The sequence below is a fragment of the Fulmarus glacialis genome, unplaced genomic scaffold (assembly GCF_000690835.1).
Source record: "Fulmarus glacialis isolate BGI_N327 unplaced genomic scaffold, ASM69083v1 scaffold13938, whole genome shotgun sequence".
NCBI classification, from domain to species: domain Eukaryota; kingdom Metazoa; phylum Chordata; class Aves; order Procellariiformes; family Procellariidae; genus Fulmarus; species Fulmarus glacialis.
Window position 1 is genome coordinate 7,358 of NW_009226411.1, and position 20,801 is coordinate 28,158.

Below are 20,801 nucleotides of genomic sequence, written 5' to 3' on the forward strand. Positions count from 1 at the left end.
TAAATCAGGCAGAAGGAACAGACCACCTCTAAGAAATAAGTGCAGCAGAAGATACAAAAGGTTTCCAAACTCTAACACCGTGTCTTTGTCTTCCTGTGTTAATAAAGCTAACTCTTTAGATAGTGGGACTTGTTGATGGGACAGTCTGAGGAACCCTTTCTGCCTGTTGTGTAAACACAAAGAGCCTACACTTGCGCACCCGTGGGTCTCCTTTGGCAGCGTTATGTTCTGTTTAAATCTCTTTGCTGCTCGTTCTTTGATGCACTTTGGCTAACATTCCCAAATTTATAGCACTATTTATCCTCAGTTACTATGTAGCTTATTTATAATATAAATATTATATTTATGGTAAATAAATATATAAATTAGAGGAAGTAAAGCCTAACTTTTCCCCATCCTAGACCAATGCTTATGGGGCCACGCTCCGTGAATCCTGAATTATTTTCAGTGAGACAGATTCAGCCAGAGGAACGAAGCATGCCCCTACCTTGCCTTATAGCCTTGAGGTTCCTACAGTCTTCTGGGCAGTGGTATATATGAATTTGAACCCTCTTAGACTGTAGAAAGAATGCATCTCTCAACCTTGCAAAGTGTTTTTCACACTGAACTATTGTTCAATGTCTTATTGAAAAGGACCTAAAGAAAAAAAACCACACCCCACCCCCTCAATTTACCGCAGGTGAGTACTCCTCCTCCCAAAGAATAAGGCCCACAAGCTCTTAAGAGGAACAGCTGAAGCCTTCTCACCTTGAGGTTTCCCTATTAGCAGGCTTGAGGTGACCCTCTGCAGAGTGTATTGGATGTTTGGATTACCACCTGTCACATTAAAAGCACAAAACTGCACGGGGAAATTGTGCTGCCATAGGGCCCATAGGCACTAGGTAGTAGGTGAGATGTTTCCGCTCATTACAGATCACTTATTCTCAGTGATGCTGACAGGGGCTCCAAGGTGCCACTGGATGACCGCCAAGGACCTCAGGGTACTAACAGGCTCCAACTGCCCTAATCAGCTCATAACCATCTTTTTTCTGCAATACCCCACTGTAACCTCTTTTCCTCCTAGGAATTTAGCTACCTGTGTTCAAGGTCAGCTCTGATATGGCACAGCTGCATAATCTGGCGCAGCTCAGCTGCTCTGCTGTTTGCTGTCACCAACTTGGGGCAGTACCTCAGATGGCCGAACCAACGAAGCCATCACAGAACCAGCTGACACACTCAGAGGCACCTGAGGGACAGCAGGGGCATCACCACTTTCACTAGCTCTGTTAATCTCTGTCTATCACTACACCCACGTCTATCCCTATTTTTGCTAAACTGCACTAAAACCAGTACAGTGAGGAGGGTGGAGAAATGTAAAATCTTTAGTTCCATACAGAAGTAATTACTTGAGCTCACTCCCCTGCATTGGAACTCCAAGATCTTCTTGACTTGACCTGCATTAGTACTCCTGGACTCACACTGAATTCAGCCAGTGGTAAAGTTACGTATTTGTGAGTCTTCAGAAAGATAATACAGCGTCACAGGCTTCTGATGACTTGTATTTTAATTGCTCAACAAAAATTTGTATTTACTAAGCAGAAAATTATTTTCACTTATAATTACTGTAACTAGTTCTTTCAAAATTATTAGAAAAATCAAGTTACAAAAATATATTTTAAGGATCTGTAGTGTTACTGTTGAAAAAGCCCACGGCAATGTCAGTTAAATGGTTTTATTCTCAAAACAACTGATCACAGCAATATAAAATATTATAATACTATTTCTGTTTAAATATTGGTGACAGATTATGCATTTCCTTAAATAAAGTGCTATTTTTACAAATATGTGTTTCATATTTACTTTTACTGCTGTTCTAACTTCTTAATATTGAATAGATAAAGTGTATTTTGGTTAATGAAGAATGCAGCATTACTTTTCCTTTATATTCCTTCTCATGAAACCATTACATTTTCAATTTGGACTCCTTTATCTGTATCCAGTCAATAGAGGCATATTCAGTTTATATATTTCTCCACGTAGAAGCTTTCATAATTCGTGGTGGTTTTCATGCCTTTTTCCATGCTTTTGTTGTTCTTGACTGTGCCCATGTAGGCCTCCTATGAGTTCTTCATCCATGGATAAGAGTAGAACGAAAATATCAGTCTTCTTATATGGTCATTCATTCTTCCTGCTCTTCTGACTTTGTTCTTCTCAAATCCAGACCGCTGACGCCTTGAACAATTCAACACTCAGGTTGAACTATAAAAGCAATCTTTTATTATTTTCTTTGATTCTTTGTGGGATTCAAATTTTGAACACATTACTGCAGAAAGTCCTATACAGGTGTAGTTAGGACTAACTTTTCAAATTTTCATTTGTACACTTGGATTTACTCAGCCAGATGCCAAACTCCACCGTAAGAAAAAAAATCTTTTTTTCCAGTAGCTACCTTTTAGGAGAAACAGCTTCTTGTTGTTTTATAGAGCAGCCAGGTGCTGTAAAAGAAAAAAAAAAATCTGAAAAAATGCAACTAGCAAGACTCACAGCTTTAAAGAAGACAGAGTAATTCCATAACTACCGGAAACAATATCATTGTTACACCAGACTCCAACAATTTGACTCTGTAATTCATTTTACTCATCTTAAGCCCTCTCCTGTACAGAGAAGGTATGAAAAGTCAAAGTCACGTGTGAAAAGATCATCTACTGCCACAAACCTTTCTAGTATCTCTCTTTTCTCAATGTGTACCTTTCCAGCAAGTGACTACCTGAATCCTGTATGATTTTTATTTGCAAGTCTATATTGGTTTTGCTCCTATTTTTACTTCTCACTCTACAATCTCTCTAATTCCCTCCTCTGGATAATTTCCGTTTGATATTTTTGACTCTGAATCCAAAAGTTGAAAGTAAATACACAAATGACTCCCCAGTCTCTTCCACTGTATTCTGTCACATCTTTTAAAATACCTATATATGTATCTGCAGATACATATGTGTAAGTATGTATCAATATGCAACATACTATCATATGTAAAGAGAACTGGAAGACCAGAATTTCCGCAAAGAATTATAGACTGAATGGCATCATATTCTTTTTTCATCATAGGCATAGTTACTCTTCATTTAACTTGTATCTGGAGAATATTCAGTTTATTCTTTTGGTACCTAAATCCTCCCTTTGTTCAGTGCCCCTGCTAGATGCTGGGGTGCTCTCTTCCCACCTGTTATAAGAGAAGTGTTCTGTTTAGATGGGGGAGAACAGCTGGATGTCTATACCAAGTGATGAGGCTCATCTTTTTCTTTTGAGCATTTCAATAAAATTGGTATTAGAAGGTAAACTAAGCTAACTCGCAGTTAGCTTTACCTCCAACAAATCTTTGTTAATTTTTTTTTCATAATGAGGTTAAGAAATACCCTAGGAGAAAAAGAAGACTGTGTCCTTCAGAGTATAAACCTTGGATGCTTTCTTGCTTTTTTCATCTTGTAGAAATGGCAAATTCTCTTATGAGCCTCAGACTTGGGCAAGGGAACTCCATGAACTGTTCCCATTTTTTATCACAGATCTAAAATGTAACACTTCCTTACTTATGTATTATAACTAGCATATGGGATTTTATTTCTACTCTTCTGGAAGAAATAATTTCAGTTGGTTTGCTCCCTCTTTTTCCATAGAGTTTCACAGAATCCACATGAACTTTTTTCAGCTTTTCATTTCTGATTTGGCAAGTCTGTGTTGAGATGCAGCTCTCTCTCCTTCGGTGTCATTTTTTTCAATTAACCTGCAGACCACTGCCAGATCTGTTCAACCCCTTGATTATCCACTGGATAACTGCACGAACCCCCCAAAAAAACCCCAAACCCTAAACAATTAGTCTGGCAATTAGGCATTCAAAAAGTCTGATCTTCTTTTTTACCAGAATCATGTAATCACCTCAAACTACAAACATGAACATTTCCTGGGGTGATATCATTTCTTAAACCCAGTTTCCTCAGAGATCTGGACTTTGTGCTGCCACTTGCTCTTTCATTGAAGTTGGGAGTCCAGACAAAGGAGGAGCGTTTTGTTCCTCAGAGCAGTCATCTTGCCTCATGCCTCCATGGGCTGGTCATCTGCTCTAAATTTAAATGGTGAAACAGCAAGCTAATTCTGTGTTTGTTTGGCACAGTTCACTGGGTTATAAAGAAGCAGTATCCTCCTAGTAGATTCTCTTACCAAAGACAGGGTGATTAGCATGCATCGGCAGTTTTTGAACCCATAATTTTTTCTCTTGAAAACTACTGAAGTGTCAAAAAACCCCATGACATTCACTCTTGGAATGAATTATTTCGGCAGAATTTTCTGAAGGTCACCAATTCATCTCCATTAAAAAAAGAGACAGAGGCAACACTCTCCATGCAAGTACTGTTTGGCTATCCAGAATAGGGACAAGAACTATGGTGCCACCAAATCTAACGGCTTATGGGTCCAGTAAACACTGAGTTATTTATACTGCAGTTAGGGCAGTCATCTCCCTCATGCGATTCAGGCAAGGACTGGAATATGGAGCTCCCACAGCCTAACCTAGTATCGCTGGCATGGGGTGGGGAGGAAGTGGTCTCAGTATCCTTCTGACAGAAAACAAATTTATGTCAAAGCCTATTGTTTTCTGCAAAGCAGAATCATCTCACTTCCAGACAGAGGGATGACACAGCAACTGATGTACAAAGGAATCTTTCTCCCAACTGTGAGCTTTATTATAATTGAAATAGCTCATCTGCCAAAACCCAACAAACACTCAACAACTTTTCTACAAGTTCGTGACTATCACAGCGAGTTCAGAAGCAATGACCTCAGCAGGAGGTGCTCAACCAGAGCTAGCTGAGGATACTTGAACTGCCAAAAAAACGAGAAGAAACTGTAGTATTTTCCCTAATCAAGCCTGTTGTGTGAAATTAGTTATACCATCAATCCTCTACTTCGGCCAGTCTTGCTTTTACTTTTTCTGCCTCTCGTTGTTTTCCTTCTACTGCTTTCCTTAGAAGTGTAAATGTAGATAATCACTGCAGTTCTCTTTTCCATTCTAGAGACACTCATCTAGATGCTTTTCTGTTTCTGTTGCCTGCCATCTCATACCAGGTTTGATGAGCAGCATCAGCTCCTGACCCCGTGGCAGCAGGGGAGGGGCTGTGCCTGGGCAGTGTGGATCGGGGCACCTGGGGGGAACTGAAGCCAAGTGGGCACTGGAGCTATGGATGGGGAAGGGTGTAGAGGCTGCAGACATTCGCAGGCTTGGTGATGGTAGTCAGCCTACAGACCTCCCACAAATATAAGCTACATTTCCAGAAAGTGAGGATTTAGTTTCTTTTCCCCTTCTTTTTCATTTTTGAGTCTTATGGATATATTTGGACTGTATTTCATCATCTTCTTTACACCCCTACAGGCTGCAAACTTCATAAAAGCAGAGCCACACTGGCAGCCACTCTGTTTTAGGTATTGAGCTCTTAAAATGAGCTTTTAAAATGAATCAAAATATTGAGGAAATCACAGTGATATCACAGTGATAGGTGTAAAAACAGTGATACTGACATAGCTGGAAGAGTGGGATGTTTTTATTATCCTGTGAGCTACATCTAGCTTTCTAGCAAACCATGAAGTGGCTTTCTTGCTAATGGTGTCCAGACAGGCTCCTAGGAAGAGCTGTAGAGAAACCAGAGGCTGTGGACCATGCAAAAAGCAAAAAAAATTCACATATTACTTTTCAAACACACCACAGGAGCCAGCCAGTTACAGATGCCATGATGCCAATCAATGATTAGACTGTAACGAGCTAGAGAAGTAAGTTCACATCAGAAAAACTAAATGTATTCACCATGGAAAAGCTTGGGAAGGTTCCCATTTCAGAAGCCTTCTTTATGTGGGAGTCCAAGGTATCTTAACCTGAAGTATTGGTAAAAAAGCTCATGAAACAAATACACAAAGCAAATAATAACAAATTGCTAAGCCAGATGTTCTAGAGGAACATAAGGATTAAGCAGCTGAACTGCTGAGTACAGAGCACAGATTCTTATTTAAATTGCCACATAACTGAAAAGTGATAAAAATGATGCTTTTTTTTTTTTAATGGTTCAAGGGGAGATCCAGGGAAACACAGACCAGTGAGATAGCCAGTAGTAAGAGGCAGATTAGCATAAACTATAACAAAGAATCTGAAATTTTGTGCAAAACAATCAAAAAGGCATTTGAAAAGTCTTGCCTCACCAACCTACTGGAATTCCTTGAAGATGCCAACAGTCTTGTAGATAAAAGAGGTCCACTTGATGCGTGGATTTTTACAAGGCATTTCACAAGGTCCAAGGCTGGTTCTTAGGACCATAAAGAACCCACAGGGTAAAAAGAAAATTTCTTGTGTGGATAAATAATCGGCTAGGAAGGCAGAGGACAGAAGGTGGGAATAAACAGTGATTTTTTCCATAGTAGAGAGATTCACCACTAGCATTTCATAGGGATCTGCATGAGGACTCAGGATATTCAATACATGATTTCGAAAGGGCATATAGAGTGAAATGATAAACTTTCCTAAGTTATCCATGTGAATAAAAAGAAAGGCAAACAGAAGACTGGCAAAAGGACTTCATGAGACATCAGTGCCCAAACAATAAGATGACAGACAAAATTCGATGAAGATAAATATGAAGTAATATGAAGTAAGGCATATGCAAAAAATGATGTATGAGTGGTTATATAAAATGATAGGCTCTGAGCTCGAATTCAGTAGATGAGCTGGGTTATAAGAGGTAGTTCCAATTAATACCAATCAGTCTTCGGTTATAGCCAAAAAAGCAGATTACTAGAAATAACTAGGACAGGGCAAAAGAACTGAAAATAAAGAACACAACTAAAAAACAAACATCACTCTGTCATGTGTAAATCCACAGTATGCCTACACTTTGAATATTGTATGCTAGGCTGGTATCTCCAAGTCTGAAAGAATATAGTAGAAAAGAAGTCAGAAAAACTATGGGATACGGAATGATTAAGCAGCCTGTAAGTCTTCTGTGTGGAAAAAATATGACTGAGGAAGAGTATCACAGATATCTGTAAAATCATCAGTGGCATGGAGGCAATGTAGAGGGAATAATTGTCCACTGTATCTTCTGATCCAGTAGGATGAAGCAAAAGAAGTCAGGACATGGCAAGTTCACAGCAAATGAAAGCAAGCAGCTCCTCACACCAACGTCAAATGAGACCGGATGAAAAAGCTGAAAACAACTATATGGACCTTGGATCTGACTCAGTACAGCTGCTCTTATGCTCTAAAATACTACACATTCCTGGAAATTACTTCAAGTTCCAGAGACTGCATAAGGGTCTCACTGCTACTTTTTACGATAAAAAGCAGCTTACCTGGTGCAGAAACTTCTTTTATCTACATGTTGTTTTCCTCTTCCTTCTCTGTTAGTGCTTCTGTTGCTGTTTCACAGCCAAATCTATTCTCACACACAAAAACCCAAAAGCTAAATCTCTGATGGCAGCCTCCTTGCAGCATCTTGTCAACTGGTCAGCAGGAGCAACTGTTGCCTCCATTCTTACAAAAGGACGTTCTCCCCAGCTCTGTGCCACCATTACCATCTCTTGCTGTCTTCAAGACACTTTTAATCTCAGTGGTTAGGCTCAGCAAGTTGCTTGGAGACACGTTATGTCTGTATGCTTCTTCAGTTCTTGAGTAATTCCAGTTCATTGCACCATGTTATCAAATCCCAAATAGCAGCTTCTGCTCACCTAGCAGTACCTACAGAAGAGGCTCTTCAAGTCTGGGATGTTATCAAGAGACATCCAGAAGTTCCCACACATGCTGACTACTCTGAGAATGGGAAGTAAGCTGCACAATGCATACAGTGACACCTGATAGTGGCCTTCAGCCAAGCAGACTCTACAGAATACAGACAGTATCCTACATTGACTAACTCCCCCAGCAATGCCCAGTTTTCCCCAAGACAGCAGTAGGACTACAGTTAGCACCTGCTTTCACATATCTAATGATATTCAGCTGACTGAGATTGGAACAACTGGGACTTGCTCATTATTAAGGCCTCCTAAAGCATACAATACCTGAAATATTATTTAACATAATTTGTAAGTGGATGCAAGCAGCAAAATACACAACTAAAGGACAGTAAGAGGCACTTTAATATGGTGAATTTCTCAAGGCCATTCAATGGCTTTCATGTTCCTCCTAAAACATGGATCCAGAAATACACGTATGAATAGGTTTTGCCCCCTTCCTTAACCTTGAGTAACAGATGCATATCTGCCTTTGGCTCAGGTGGCTGGCAGGACAAAGATTTGCAACTTTTATATCTAGGGGTGACTGTAGGAAATGTATTCATTTGTTACAGATCAGCAACATCTTTCTGTACATTTTGATTATAGATAGTACATTTTAACAGGCAGTTTCTCCAGCAATGGCTAGCAGTTAACACTGGTGGTTGGAATAGATGTATTCCAAATAAACCGACTACAAACGATCATATAAAAGTATTACCTACACAAAATAACTAAATGTATGCATACATAAACACATAATTAACATAGCTATCTAAGCCAGTATACTAAATTGTAGACCTTGAATATATTTAATCTACTTGATCACACTAAAAAAAATTGTCTCCTATAAACAGTATGCAAAAGTAAATTATGTATCATACAGAAACGCACCTCCTACTGCTGCTATATGTATACACACACAATATACAGTATACTGTATACTATAGTTTGCTATACTTACATCCATTTTCTGTGTTTAGCAATGCTTAACAAAAATCTTATGCTTATTTCAGATAGTACTGAAGTGTGTATAAAAATCTTACAGATACGTCTACCTTTTTACCTTGAAATCTTCTCTACAGTCTCAGCAAAAGACACAGATACGCATCAATCATTAACCCAGAAAGTGGTTAACTGGCTTGTTTGTCACATCCTGTCTCTAGCCAGTATTAATTAAAAGTATCCATACATTTTTCAATTAATTTCAGGTGCTACTTACACTGGGAATGACCTGGAGGTCGTGTGTTACTAACACTACTCTCAAAGGAAGAGTGGAAGTTGTGTATAGTTTCTTGTAAAATCTGTCTCTCTCGTCCCTGTGAAAGCACAATAAATTAGAATAAGGTATTCCTAAATTTCCGTTTAAAAAATGAATTCATTAAGAGTTCACAAAAAAGTGTGTAAATATATGTATCTATGCCCAGACAGTCACAGTGTACTATTAGGAATAACAACAAATCCTTACCTCCCAGATATGTAGAAAACCTTGTAGTAATCTTTTCCTGAAACTACCAGACAGCAATAGAAACATTTTCATTATTTTCTTCATAGCTTTATAGCCTGGAGCATCATCCACCTCTAATTTTTAGCCTCATCACTTGCTGCCGTTGATCTTAACTTGGGGAAATTACCTTTATGTTTTGTTTATCCAAGCTTCCAGTATCAGAGAGAGAATGGACCTCAAAACTGAAAAAGCAGCTGAGAAGTGTCAGCAGGCCTAACTGAAGAGATGCTCCAGTCCATAATCCCTCTGACAAGAACATTGCTTACTGTATGCCATTCTTAGCAAATTTGTTTATGTCAATATAAAACTAAAAGGCAATAAAAGCGTAAGGAATGAGAGAAGTGCTATTTACCTTATCACAGAGAAATCAAAAACTGTTAGGCAAAACAAAGGAGACCTTTCCTTTTACATTATATTCTCTAGCTGGACTATAGTGGCCAGATGATTCTTTTTAGCATCACTGAAATCAATATTCAGTAACTGCAATATTGCCAATGTTTATGTTACCAGTAGCTTCTGATATAATTTCCAATACTCTGTAAAAGAACTGTACAGTCACGGAAAGAGGAAAGAGTTAATGAAAGAGAACAGGGAATACCACTAAGGAAAATATTTTTCACTAATCAAATACATTAAATATTTTGCTTGGAAAACATTCATTTGGCTTTTCTAACTAACATCTGCAACTGAATTTTGAAATGTATGTTGAATTAAAAATATACGCAAACCCTGAATTAATTTACTAAGTACAGTACTTCAAAATGTACCTTTCCTGCATTCAGTTCAGAAATAGCTGCCAAAATTTGCTGCCTTGATCCATCGGTTTTAATACCCAGTTCTTTCAGATCACCATCAGTAAGTGTAAGGAAGGCTTCCATATCCACCTATATAAGGAAAAAAAAAAAAGAAAAAAAAGACAAGACAAATTTACCTCAGCAATTATTCACTATTACAGGTTAAAAGCGTTTGTTTGTGTTTTTTAATTGTATAGACTTACTGTAAATATTGTGCACAGAAAAATTTTTAATGAATTACCAGCACCAAATGGTACCTACTCTATTGTCAGGTTTTAAATCTGCTATTAATAATTCAATTAATTATGATAGTATATTTAAAATATTAATGGATTTTACATTTTTTTTCAGACAAGCTCTATCAATTCAAAATAGATACTCTCCACAAAAATTCCTCTACTTACAGTAGCTGCTAGTTGAATAAGCCTAAGATTTCTCTTTTTTCCTTTCTTCCCCTTCCCCTCCCCTAAGTATTTTTGGAATTTCAGAATATTGTGTGTACTTTTCCAGTGTCTCCTGAGGAAGACCTAGGGTTTGTTCATATATCGGTTTTTATTATAGCGACACATCCATAAGGCTGTGATAAGAACAAACATCTAAAACTTTTCAAATTGATATAACCTTCACACACAGAAAATATTCATTTCTACAAAATGCTCCCTTCCCTATCATGTAGGGGAACAATAATAAGCCCAGTGTACTGATGCAGCTAAATAATCTGGTGCTGAATCCTGAACTCTGCAGCAATGTCAATTTATCGTATGTCCATTCACTACCCTCTGCCTTTGGCCAAACACACAATTATTGCTCGCCTCTGATACTGTCTTAAACATTGTAATGAATGAATTTTACTGATTTTCAGCAATGTTTTCTTTCATTGCATCCTTCAGGCAAGTCACTGTCACAGGCCTCATCTACAATGATGCTTAGGTTCTGCAATTTAATTCTCCTCTTGCTTATTCATAGTGGATAAAGAAGAGAAAGCAGCAATCTCAGCGACTCACACCCTGCTGTTCTCCATCTGCAAACGAGGTTCCAGCTGTGATTCCAGGGATGATACAGTATGTCCTATAAACTGTTTAGCCACATTGGATACAGACATATACAGAAAAAGCAGAGTGTAAAAACAGAGAGGAAAAAAAAAAACAGAAGCACCTATCTACATCAAAATTGTAGGTTCAGTGTAAAAAGCACTGATATTTGCAGTATCCTGGAGAATGCCAGGAATACCACTTGGTCCATGTTTCAAGGTCCTCTCTGCAACCAGAAATGTTTGTAAAACAAAATTTGCGATTCTGGATCACAATTCTGATGCAATGTGTGTCGCACCCCCACTTTTTCTAAAACAGTAAAAAATAAATCTTTTAAAAAAGACATACCTCTTGCTCCTCAAAAATAGGCTGATATTTCTCAAGTGACAATTTTTTAAGGATGCCAGTCAGCTCATCTGTAATAATAGAAAAGAAAAAGGAAACAAAAAAACCACCATGGGTGAGGAAAAATTTTAGTGATCTCTGCATTTTTAACTGCTGAAAATATATATATTAAAACATTTATTCCACACAGTGATATATGATAACAAAAATCCAATCATATTTACTCTGCATCAGAGATCAAAATATTGGCTTATCGTGTTCTCACCTACTTCCGTATACTGTAATTCCATCTAGATTTACCTTGCTAGGATAAAATCTTTCTGTTGTATTGCCCTTTCTTCCTCATTAAAGGGATCTTAAAAAACCAAACCACTAAGGAGAACTTAAGCACTTCAATGCCTAAAACACAGGTGCTTGGCCATGATCTTGGCTGACCCAGATCATGCAGGTTAGACAGCAAAACTGCTCAAGCAGGCAATGAACTGAATAGCATATTTCCATGTCACAATTCAGGAAGGCAAAGTGTAGAGCAAACAACCACCCAGTTGATCATTCAAAACACTGATACAACAAGGGTATATCTGAACCTCCTCTCCTTACGTGTCTGACATCCAGGCATCTTGAACACAGCTAGCTAAAGTTCAGCTAAGATGAAACCTGGTCAACATTTAAGTTTCATAAGCTTCCTTCCAAGGCTAGCAGCAATGGATAATGGGTTTCCTCTCATGCTCTAAGGAAATTAAAAGTTGGAGGATCTTATAGCGACTCTTCCCACACATTCAAAATGTGATTAGCCAGTTAAAAAGCATAAGTGCAGCTTTAGAATAACTTGCCATTAACTCTCTTAATTACACACTCTCTCTCAACTAAGGATTCGGTTTATTTTTATTGCTTTGCTGTCACAAGTGACTAATTTTTTTTTTCCCCAGAAGTAGCAAAGTGGTCAGTTAAACTAAGGAATCAAAGTCAAAATGAAGAACATGAATGATGACATTACACAACCAAACTATATTTAATATTCCCCACATAAACTCACTTTCATTGTAAAGACATCACTATTCCATTCCCAAATATACTTTGCTTTTATTTATTTCACTTCTTTGCCTTTTGACTGTCCCTTTTCTTTCATCATCAGTAGAAATGTGAAAAGAGCATCTCACTCTCTAAGATTCTCAAAAGATGCCAAGTATCTTGAATGGATACACTTTTCTATGCACCATTCTGGAAGCCTCCTTCTTTACATAGAAAAGCCCACAGAAAACTGAAGCGAAAAATTCTAGTTGAGTCTTATTTTCTGCTAGGGTTTTGGTTTTTTACCTCAAGGCCAATTAATTTGGTATGCTTAATATGATTTGTAAAGGTTGGCATGGTTTCAGGCTAAAAGCTTTAGTACCCTAGCTGAGTTTAATCCATGGGAAAAGGTAACCAGCTTTAAAAACATAGCACAAGAACTCCTCCATGCAGTTTGATGAAAAATATCAACTTACAGAAAGAAAATAAAAGTTTCATTGGAAGCCCTTAGATATATTATTAACCTTTTTTTCTTTTAGGTTGTTAGTTAACCTTCTCATTTTTCATCACACTGGTGTGCTTAAATTATAGGTTGTGATATGGGAAGAAACTTTCAGGGTCTCTAAGCCCAGAGCCTTGCTGTCATAAACAACTATAACATGTAATACGTTTCACACACAGAGACAATGCTTTCAGCTAAAGGCCTTTCATGTTTTCTTCTCCTCTTCCCCTCTTCCAGTTCCTGTATTATACATTAAGTTTGAACAAAACCTGAAACCTCTCAGTTTTACAATTCTTGCATAACATATTGTTTCTCCTTTGCTTTTTCACTAAGTCTTTCTTTTGCTCTATTTATAACTTGTCTCCTTACCTGCATCCCTGGAGAAAGCAAAGGTTCTCAGGGCTCTTACTACTTCTGCCACACTACTCCTATTCAGCACCTCTTTTGTACTACTCTGTAGTAGTAGGGTAAGATTACCTTTCTCCAAGTTTTCAGAGCCTCCTTTTACTCTCACGTGGTTTCGTCTTTCATGATTCTCTACATCACTGGTTCTCAGAATAGGGACAAGCTGTTGATGGTCCACCAAGTGGTTGCCTAAAAGAAACCAGCACACCTCTGAACCCTGCTGCCTACTGTTCCTTCACAGTAATATTCAATGCAAATCAATTTTCTAATTCATTTAAGTTTACTTGAAAGAAAAAGAAAAGTTAATATCGCAGGCCGCCTTCTACTTATTCTTCTGATTACTGCTGGGCCTATGAGCATATGTACTGTTGCTGCTGAATCAAATCACCGTAAGAGAAGCCCTTGAATTAAAGGACCACTTAACTACGAAAGCTTACAAGCACAATGAACCAAGAACTACTTAGACTTCTGACAACCTATTCCTCTGCTACAGAGGAAACTCACTGTATCATGGCACTAGTGGTGCAGTCACAAAGCCTGGCTTCACCAGGTGAGATTAGGACAGCTGATTGCTTGGGGAATTCCCCTTGTTATTTGACAGGAAGTTCTCTTCCCTTTATAGATTTCCAAACCGACAACTCTTATGTTATCAAGCCATCATTATAAAATGGCACTAACTAAAATGTGAAAGGATTTTCTCCAGCAGTCAGTACAATACGTTACAGCTAAGCCATGATAAGAGGATAGAAAGCGGGTCAAATATCACCTCTCTTTAGTGTCAAATGGAAGTACAGTGTCAATGGACAAAGCTAGCATAAATGAAAACAAAACAAAATCAATACGGACACTTTCAAAAAAACCAAAAACAGTACAAAGTGCCTCTTGCAGAAACCAAATAAAAGGTACCTCCAACTCTTATTTAAAAGATTCTGAGTCCTGTTATTTTTTTCACTTTTTTTGAGATGTTTACAGAAGAAAACAAAGTAATTGACATGCTGTTTCCAATGCAGTAATATGACTTGTTAAAATAAAGTGTTGTAATTTAGACCTTAAAGTTCAACTTAAAAGGCAGTAATCTTATTGGAAAAGTAATAACATTATTATCCTTTCTTATGACCTAAAGTTAAAAATAAGGTCAAAATAAGGCTATTTTTGCAAATTAAAAAAAAAAATGCAATACAGCTTTTAAAAATCAGTTGCATGTAGCTATGACTTGCCATGAATCAAAATTGTATTTCTGTAGTGATGTGCTTCACTGCATTTATTAAAAAAAAAAATTCATTTTGAATGTGGAGAAAGTGCATTTTCTACCCTCAGCAAAGGGTGAAAAACAGGATTTAAGCCAGAAACGGGGGAAGGAAGGAGGCCACGTAAGAGTGGCCTACGTGCTCTCTGCTAGCTTTGAGATGGTACCAATCTCCCTCTAAATGGAAGGGATCACAGCTTTTGCGAGAGAAATAGCCAGTTACTGCAGGAATACTTGCAGTAAGAAACACCAAAATATTTTTTCTAGAAAGAAAGAAGTTCTCACTCTCATGCAGATACACACTAATCCAGTATAGTTATAACTTCAAACACTTCGTGCTCTTGATAAATGAATCTCCTATAATTACAGTGACCTACTCACCATCTTCTGTAATAGTACCACTGCTGGAACCATTGCTCTTGGCCTGTCTGTGAGAAGAAGAGAGAGAGGACTCTGCGTTGTGAACCTTAGGAGATGGGGAGGGTGATGGGGAAGGTGTGAGAGTTGGTGATGTGCTCTTAGACGTAGATGAAGTCCCAGATGGAGGTCTTTTGTTCATTTCCAGTTTTTGCTGTAGTTAATGATACAATCATTTCAGTTAAAAAAAAAAAAAAGTGTTTACCTATATATGATGCTTCAATATTACTTAAGTTGCATATCATTTCTGCAGAGCACGTAGTCACAACTAGAAACTTCTGCTTGATTCATATTGAAATAATTGGAGCAATACCAATTTATCCCAGGTGAAAGTCTGTCCCCTCAAATTCATCAAGAAAAATACATTTATTAAGGCTGTAATTTTGGAATAAGAAAATGATTTCTTATAAAGCAATACCATATACAAGCACTACAATTATTCTTTTTATAAAAGCTGAAATTACTTTGACCCTGAAAACAGGTCTTTTTTCATTCAGAGATTTAATTAAATAAATAAAGCCTCAATTAAAACTTTTCAAAGTATATCAGATGCTAATTTAAAGCAGCACTCCATGCTGGATTAATCAGAAATATGTAGCAAGCATAAACTAAGTTTCGGGTGCATTTAAACCCCCTGCTGCACTGGAATGAAAGTTTCCAGTCATCCCTTAAACTTGTTATTACCTAACATGAGTCATATGATTCAAATTTATTAAATATTTTGCAAATATTTAATACATTTGGAGGCATGGAAAACAGAAAAATAGACAAATTAAAATGAGGAATAAGAATATATATATATATATGTATCAGTCTTTTCCAAAACAAGTTAATGTACCTCATCTCCTAAATTCCTCAATCTACGTATCACTTCACATATCTCGATGTTTGCACTGTATGACCTAAAAAGAAGTCTTAGGTGCTTTTCTCCTGGATTCCCGAATTCAGAGTTTAACTTAAAATACCTTTTGTCAGTCAGGCTGCTACAAGAAAAGCATAAGAAAAAAGTTGAGCTGGGTAACAAGGCAAGAAGGGAGAATGACAGTGATTCCTGCTCCTCTACAATTTTGCTTCTGTGCTACGGCATAAATGGAACTTTTCTAGTTTATGAAAGACATGCAGATTAAAAAGATAAAACTGATTTGAGTGGTAACATTCTTCCACTACTCTATCCTATGCCAGAATGTACTACCTCCTTAGCCCTGCATTAAATTGGCTAGAAGTAACATAGCATGATACAAATTTGAGAGGTCTCTGAAGAGCATCGTGAACTCATTTCAATTTTTCGTCTCAAATTTCCCTGTGTTCTGTTATTGGCCATTTGTGTTTCAGAATGGTCTTCCCTCTCTAGCACATTGACTGCATTTATTTAAATTACATCACCCTGTACATTGTTATTCAGTTTTTCTTTTCCTTTTTTTAAGGCTTGTACAATCCCACCCCTCATGGATAACTTTTGCAAAATTGATCAGTGCAACATTGCTGCATTTTTAGATCAGCTATTTCCAAGTTTAGACAGCATGATCCTAATGGGAGGGCACAAGCATTTCCACAATGGATATAGATGTTAAATTTTCAGCATTTGTGTTGTTGATTACAACAACAAAGTAGGCTGTTTAAGCTTTTGCAGCCAGTGTGGATCCATATTGACTGTGTACTCCCAACAGATACTGATGTCCCAAAATCACCTCAGATGTGTGATACATGAACATCTATCGCGAGATCCACATTGGTTACATGTTTTGTGGATAGACTGAAATTCATCTAGACATCTAAGCAAAGAGCACTGAAAGAGCTGTTGCCTTTCCAACATACTGGTACCATTTTTACTTAAAAATCTTTTCAACAGTATGATGAACTGCCTTCCCAGAAGATGATCTGCAGGGCATTGCACCTCACTACTTCTTTATCCCCTCATGTCTTCCACTGTGAGCGGGAATAATAGTTAAACTTCTTAGTGGCAGCACTGTTGTAACAACAGGCCCCAAGATCTGCAGCCCAAAGCTCAGAGGCACAGGTATTATTTCTTAATAGGCTAACTAATATAACTGGAGAAAAATAAGATTTTGGGGGGCACACAAGCAGCTCTTCTGAAATTATTTCCAAGATAAAAACAAGCTGAGAGGAACTGCTGAGAGTTTAATTAGAAATACATTGGTCAGACTACCTCTGAAAGAAAAAGCATTTGGTAGCTGTTCAGTAGAGGAGACTTTAATGAGGGAAGAGGATAATAAAGTGGCTTTGTCTACAGGAAAGAAAGAGACAGATCATTTATAACCTGGGGAGCAGTTACGTGGGATAGAAAGGAGGAAAGATTATCATGTGCCACAGAATCAGTATGAGTTTATAGCTTCTGGGGGTCCAACAGAGCTATAAATTCTAGCTCCCAATCTCATCTTTGAAAAGCAACCAGTAGTCCCTTCAGAATCAGGACTGATAGATCAGAGACAAAGTGACTATCCATGGAAACTGTTTTGGCATTGGTAGTTGCACACTTTTTCTGATTTTTGTCCTCCAGAAATTTCAATTGAATCACTGAACAGCTTTGTAACTTCATTTATCATTGATATTTACTGATTAAATATACATACTGCTTGCTGTTGCCATGTAAGACATTACAGAACAAGATAGTAAATGTAATAATTTTATACTCTGGCCATTTTTGTTTCCTCAGGCAAAACTTCAAGAAGAATCTCATAAAGAGATGCAAAGAAAACAAAACAAAGCAAAATGAGCTGTTTGGAGATTACACAAGCAAAAAGTTGAGAAATTTTGCTCTTGGTCATGTATTCTAACATTTTCAGAATACCAGACATCAGAACTAAAACCCCAAGTTATGTGCTTTCTTTCTCTTGCTCTCTGAAATGTGAATAAACTGTGTGAATAAACCCATACATTTCACAATAGTGTATCCCATCTTCTGTTATGATGCTGCTTTCTAACTTGTGTCTCTGCTGATTTAAAATCTTAATCCTTAAAAATTTTGTACAAAGCAGTTGTTAACGTCAAAGTACATGCACAAAAATGGGCAGGTAATGAGGGTAAAGCTATTCCAGGAAATTGATAGGTAAGTGTGGTGGTGCATTCACACACACCCCTTTTCTTCCCTGGGCCACTTGTTGATCTGGGCCGCTTGTTGATCTCAGAAATTTCCATGAAACCTCGGCCTTGGTGTATTGAAGTCTGGCAGTTGAGCACTCCTTGACCATATCAGAAACTCTGCATAGCTGAGGCTGGGAACACACTCCTACTGCCTGGCCCAGGTGTCCAGTAGCACAACACCGAAACCTTGAGAATTTTTTAGTCATTACCACCTGGGACTGTGGCCAGGACGGAAATTTATGGATGACTAAAGCTAACCATCTTCCGAACCTATAAACGGTGGTCCTAAGTGAGGCCCTTTGAGCTCTCCTGGACCGCAGCGGGCTGCACCCAGCACCTCCCTCTGAGTGGGACGCCTCTCAGAGCTTGCGATCTTTCGAGCCTGCGATATTCAGAGGACCGCTGGGTCCTGGGCTAACTCCCCTTCAAAGCTCAATCCTTTCGCCCGTTGAGAAGGAATGCCTAGACATTCGACGTGAATATTTCTTCACTGAAATCGAGGGGAATTTTTAACAGGAATACCTTCTGTATATTTTTATATATATATATGTTTCTCTGTGTGTGTGAACTGATAGTAAGCATAATCTGTAATTAAGTTGTGATTGTCATAGACTTACTAACTCACTTTGCAAATACTGAATTAGTTAATGATTAAGCGTTACTAAAGTTTGTAAATGATTAGTTGATAATTAAGTGTTGCTAAATTGTGAATGAAACCTAGACTGCTGCCAAACACATATAGTCCCTGAAATATAAACCCTTAGATGATTTTCCTTTATACGTTTCATCCGTGTAATAAGTAATAGAGTGAACCTTGCCATCGAATTCTGTTAGGTCGCACCTTTATAAATCTCTATTAAAATCACTTTCTGCTAATATCTTTGATGGTGATTCTTTAAGCGACCTCTAAACCACTCATTCGCGATAGTAAGTCAGCGCAGATAATACGGCCTGCACTCAGGAGCAAAACCTCACTTTGGTGATGACAATTTAATGTTCATACTGTTTAAATATAACACCTTGTGGAGCAGACTGAATACACACATATTGTTGTGGTCAGCAGATCCTGATACAAATTATCTCATGTTCTGCACTCAGGTTGTGCCTTTGGAGGGAAACTAGCTATACCACTTCAGAGTAAAGCCGAGGAATAACTAACATAAAACACTGGACTCAATCGGGGCCATAGAAAGAAATGATGAGAAACCAAAATAACAGTGCAGATCTACCCTAAGATCAAGCATTACATTTACTGGTTTTAAAAATAGAGTGAAATTAATAATAAATGTTTTATTATTAGGTCTGATCTTTTGTAGACTTGTAATTAAAAGGAAGGTTTGTGGAACGGAGAAGTTTCCACTACTGTAACAGGTGTTCCTTCATTTTAGGCTGTGCAATGTCATGCAGTTATACTTATCAACCATCCATGACTGAGACGCGACCTATTAAAATTAGCCAATTTGGAAGTACAAAAATTTACATTTCTCTGTACCTTTACAACATGTCCATTGCCAACAATTTGAGCACACTGCAAATCTGACAGAGTGGATGAAGGAGTTGACTGGACTGGACTATGCTGTTGGTTGGGTTTCTGTTCAGGTAGGCCTGCTGCTTTTCTTCTTTGGGCTGCAATCTGAGACAAAACATTATCTGCACTGCCACCTAAGAAAAAAAAAAAATAAAAACAGAACCAAGGAAACCATCATTTTAAAATAGTTGTTAATTCTCAATTCACTTCTCTCCACCACTCACTTTCTTTTAAAAGCTGACTGGATGAGGTAAGAGAGAGAATTGTAAGGTTCAGACCTGTTCAGCAGCTTTCAGGAAAGGGAACAAAGATCAACCGCAGGAGAAGAGAAAAGCTAGCCTTGTTTATACACACACAGAGCTGACTTTCATACTCTTGGATATAGGTTTCGTGAGCTCCTTCACCATATTGTCTTTACAGCTGCCAGATATAATGCTTGCAGCTTTGTTTTTAATTGAAAACCGATTTTTATTTTAAACAAAAAGCAAGCAACATGGGTAAGAGACAGCTCTATGAAATGTATGTTGCAATGAACAAGCATCCACCTGATCCATCGTGGGTGGACTCAATAAAATCAACATGTTTTTTCTGAGACAGGGGCTAACCTATGAGACTCCTATAACAGATGTGAGGCTTTTGTTCCCTTATGTAGGTGTCCAAAGTCCAATCCTGTTCCAACGAAATGTATGGAATTTTTGCTTATACAGCAGTAGGAGCCCTCAGAAAAGGTTTAATATCTTCTACCATCATCATAAACTCTAATTTTTTAGCTGAACCAAATACAAATGACTTTCTTACTAAAAATAAAAGCAGCATGGTACCTGATCTGTTATGCAGTTCTCCTCCATGCCTGTTAATTCCCGCAATGTTATTGGATCCACCAGAAGAATGGGGAGAATGGTTGAAGTTGTTGGAATTTGAAGGAGATGCAGGTCGTCTTGCAAATGTTGGTAATTTGACTGGTCTAGTACCTTTGCTAACAGATGTCTGGAAATCAAAAAGAAAAATAATTTTCATCTTTCTTGTTTGAGCAAAACAAAGATCAATCTTCAACTGCTACTTTATTTATCATAAGTTCTGAAACTTCCACTGAAAAACAACAGGGATATCAGAAATAATCTTATTTTACATTTA

At 37.8% G+C, this 20,801-nt stretch overlaps 1 protein-coding gene across 1 annotated transcript; it reads right to left on the reverse strand.

Annotated features, from left to right (window-relative positions):
- Positions 1-2,377: 2,377 nt before the first annotated feature.
- Positions 2,378-20,654, reverse strand: ANKS6 (ankyrin repeat and sterile alpha motif domain containing 6; the record flags this gene model as incomplete). The annotated part of the gene is made up of 8 exons (XM_009582799.1): positions 2,378-2,474; positions 9,002-9,098; positions 10,054-10,170; positions 11,460-11,527; positions 13,447-13,563; positions 15,002-15,191; positions 19,632-19,801; positions 20,489-20,654. Coding segments are annotated over 8 exons (975 nt in total), but the record flags the coding sequence as incomplete, so codon positions are not given.
- Between the last annotated feature and the right edge of the window lie 147 nt (positions 20,655-20,801).